The sequence below is a fragment of the Dendrobium catenatum genome, unplaced genomic scaffold (genome assembly GCF_001605985.2).
Source record: "Dendrobium catenatum unplaced genomic scaffold, ASM160598v2 fragScaff_scaffold_793, whole genome shotgun sequence".
Classification (NCBI taxonomy): Eukaryota; Viridiplantae; Streptophyta; class Magnoliopsida; order Asparagales; family Orchidaceae; genus Dendrobium; species Dendrobium catenatum.
Genome location: NW_021319255.1, coordinates 852,725 through 855,803, shown reverse-complemented (window position 1 = coordinate 855,803; position 3,079 = coordinate 852,725). Strand labels below are relative to the sequence as shown.

The 3,079-nt window shown below is 43.3% G+C and overlaps 1 protein-coding gene across 1 annotated transcript; it reads left to right on the top strand.

Moving 5' to 3' along the window:
- Positions 1-977: 977 nt before the first annotated feature.
- Positions 978-2,873, top strand: LOC110116675 (protein GPR107-like). Its single transcript, XM_020850357.2, has one exon. It carries the CDS (start codon positions 1,308-1,310, stop codon positions 2,658-2,660), a length of 1,353 nt encoding a protein of 450 aa, XP_020706016.1. The 5' UTR covers positions 978-1,307; the 3' UTR covers positions 2,661-2,873.
- The last annotated feature ends 206 nt before the right edge of the window (positions 2,874-3,079 follow it).

The window sequence follows — 3,079 nt, the reverse complement described above, 5'->3', positions numbered from 1 at the left end:
GTTTAAGGAGAAATTGAATCGGATATTATAAGAGTGAAAAATCAAAAGCACGAGCATTTAATTGGAGGTCGGTGATGGTGCAAGTTTGTTGTTCATTGATGCGAACCTTCTTGCTATTAAAATCCCCCTTCACACCCACACAGACTTCTGGATTGGGTTAACTTAAGGAAGCTGAATAATTGTGTTCGGCAAAACTTCAAATGCTTGAATAAAGAATGCTTGAATTTGGCTTTGGATACCTTAACATTTGCAGGTTCAGATTTTTTTTTTCTTAGCAGCTAAATCTGTTACTTTAGAATGAGATACGACATAAATATGGATCTTACTTTCTTAATTCAATTTCCCTTCCTCATTATGTTGGCTCAGTAATACTCATTCATTTGAATATTACTTTTCATGACTTGTGACACTTAAGTTTGTTTCCAATACCGCGGGCCCTCATTGTCTAGGTTTTCTAGATAACAAAACATGGCTGAGCACCATGCTTCTGTGGAGGCAGATGAGCAGATTGACCTTGATGGTGACAATGACATTGAAGACATGATGGATGATGAAGATGCTGGAGATGAAGATGGATACAGGAGAGTAAGGGATGAGTACAATGAAGAAGAGCAGAATGATGAATACCGTGAAGAAGAAGAAGATCACGAATCTGAAGGTGAAGGCGATGATAAAGTTTCATCATCTGATGAGTTAAATAATACTTCTAGCCCTTTGAAGGATGAAGAGACAACTAAGAGAACAATTGATGAGGAAGAAAGGCAGAAGCATTATTGCTCAACTACTAATTTATGGGCTAAGCTCGTGGATTGACTTTTGGGTGGGTATTAATTTGAAATTCTTTTTTTTTGGGACATTTTAATTTGAAATTCCGTTTGACTTTAACAAATTAATTAATTCAATATTGTTGAGAAATATTATTAGTTGGTACGTACGATATTAGGTTTGGATTTAATATACCGAACCAACAAATGACTTCGAAATCTCATGTATCACCCTCTTATTAGTGAATATTTACGAAAATATTCTGTAGACAAATCCTTCTTCTCGTCTTCTCTAGTCTTCTTCGTGGCAACATTTGGTAATTTTCTCCATTGTCGGTGTCACTTTAATTTAAATGAACGTAGACTCTGCGGATTGCGGAAGTCGAGCAATCTACGGTCGGCCAATCCCAACCATTGCCGCCGTTTAACGCTTCGAGAACCAGGTCGGGTTTTCCGGCCGGGCTTCGTCCTTCTCTTTCTAAAGTCAGGGTAAGCCGAGGAAGGTGAGAGAGAGAGAGATTGCGATCAGATCTCTGAAACGGAATGGCAATGTCTAGCTCTTGCTGCAGAGTGGCATCGCTTCTCATTCTCCAGCTCTTTGTGGCGGCTTTTATAATATCCCCGGTGACGGCGGAGATCCGCGAGACGAAGGTGAGATCTGACGCCAGGACGATCATCCCCTTCGACGAGTTCGGATTCACCCACTTTGGGGTTCTTGAACTCAACGTCTCTGGCATCTCCCTTTCGGATACTAGCCCCGATCTCGATCTCTCTCAACTAGGGTTCTTTCTCAGCACTCGCGGCGCCTGGATCCATGTCCTGCAACAGATTCAGGAACTAGGCGTCACCTGTGCTCTCCAATCTGACCTGTTCGACGTTGTTTACACCTTTAACCATCTCCAGGCCGCCGTCCCAGCCGTTCGCCTGACCAGCTTTGGCTCTATCTTTAACGTAACCAATCCGGGGCAGTACACCCTCCTCTTCGCCAACTGCATCCCTGAGCTTCACGTCTCAATGTCCGTCAAGTCTGTCATGTACAACGTCGAGCCCCGTTCCGGCCGCCGCGTCTACCTTTCAGCCGGGTCAGCCGTCCTCCCCTTCGTTTACTTCATTTTTTTCCTCGCCTACTGCGGCCTTGCGGCACTTTGGGTCTCTGTTTTGGTTCGCAAGCGGCTGACCACTTACCGTATCCACTATTTCATGCTCGCCGTTGTCATCCTCAAAGCGCTTAATCTTGTAAGCGAGGCTGAAGACAAATCGTATATCGAGCGAACTGGCAGCGCCCATGGATGGGACGTTCTCTTCTATATCTTTAGCTTCTTGAAGGGGATTTCCCTTTTCACGCTCATCGTTTTGATTGGAACTGGTTGGTCCTTCCTCAAACCATATCTACAGGACAAGGAGAAAAAGGTTCTCATGGTAGTAATCCCTCTCCAGGTCGTCGCTAACATAGCTCAAGTGGTGATCGATGAATCTGGACCTTATGCCCGAAATTGGGCTACGTGGAGGCAAGTCTTCCTTCTTGTTGATGTCATTTGCTGCTGCGCAGTTCTCTTCCCTATTGTCTGGTCCATTAAAAACCTTCGGGAGGCGGCAAGATCGGATGGCAAAGCTGCTGTTAACCTGATGAAGCTTACACTTTTCCGACAATACTATGTTGTAGTGATCTGCTACATCTACTTTACCCGGGTTGCTGTGTATGTGCTGGCTACGATTACATCTTACAGATATCTTTGGACTAGTGTGGTTGCAGGGGAGCTTGCCACCATTGCTTTCTATATATTTACTGGGTACAAGTTCAGGCCTGAGGTTCACAATCCATACTTTGTGATTGATGATGAAGAAGAGGAGGCTGCTGTGGAGGCTTTCAAACTTGAGGACGAATTTGAATTGTGAGGTTAGGAATAGAGGATGATTAGTAATTGAACTTTTCTTTTTCGCACATAGTTATGATACTGTAGAACTATTCTACCATGGAAAGCCGAAACAGCACGTAATCTTTATAGTGTCTTGTTTTTTTTCTCTCTCTCTCTTTTCCCTACTTCAAAGTGGTCTCTTGTTTAACTTATCAGATGTAACTTATATATGGTCTTGTACATCCTTTATTAATCTTTCTTCTGGAGAATTTTCCTTCAAGAAATTTGAAGTATTTCAGATTTTCTCTCAGAAATCAGGAAAGAGTTCTAGCCGTTATTGTTGGGAAGAAAGAAATGGAAGAGGAACTTTAGCCTATATTCCAGCAAGGCTTGGCCGTGAGAGAGAGAGGCGAGAGGCTTCTTTGATGTTGCTACAGCAAAAAGAATCCAGCCGAAACT

Coding starts and splice junctions, on each gene's coding strand:
- LOC110116675 (XM_020850357.2), top strand. CDS start 1,308: ATGGCAATGTCTAGCTCTTGCTGCAGAGTGGCATCGCTTCTCATTCTC.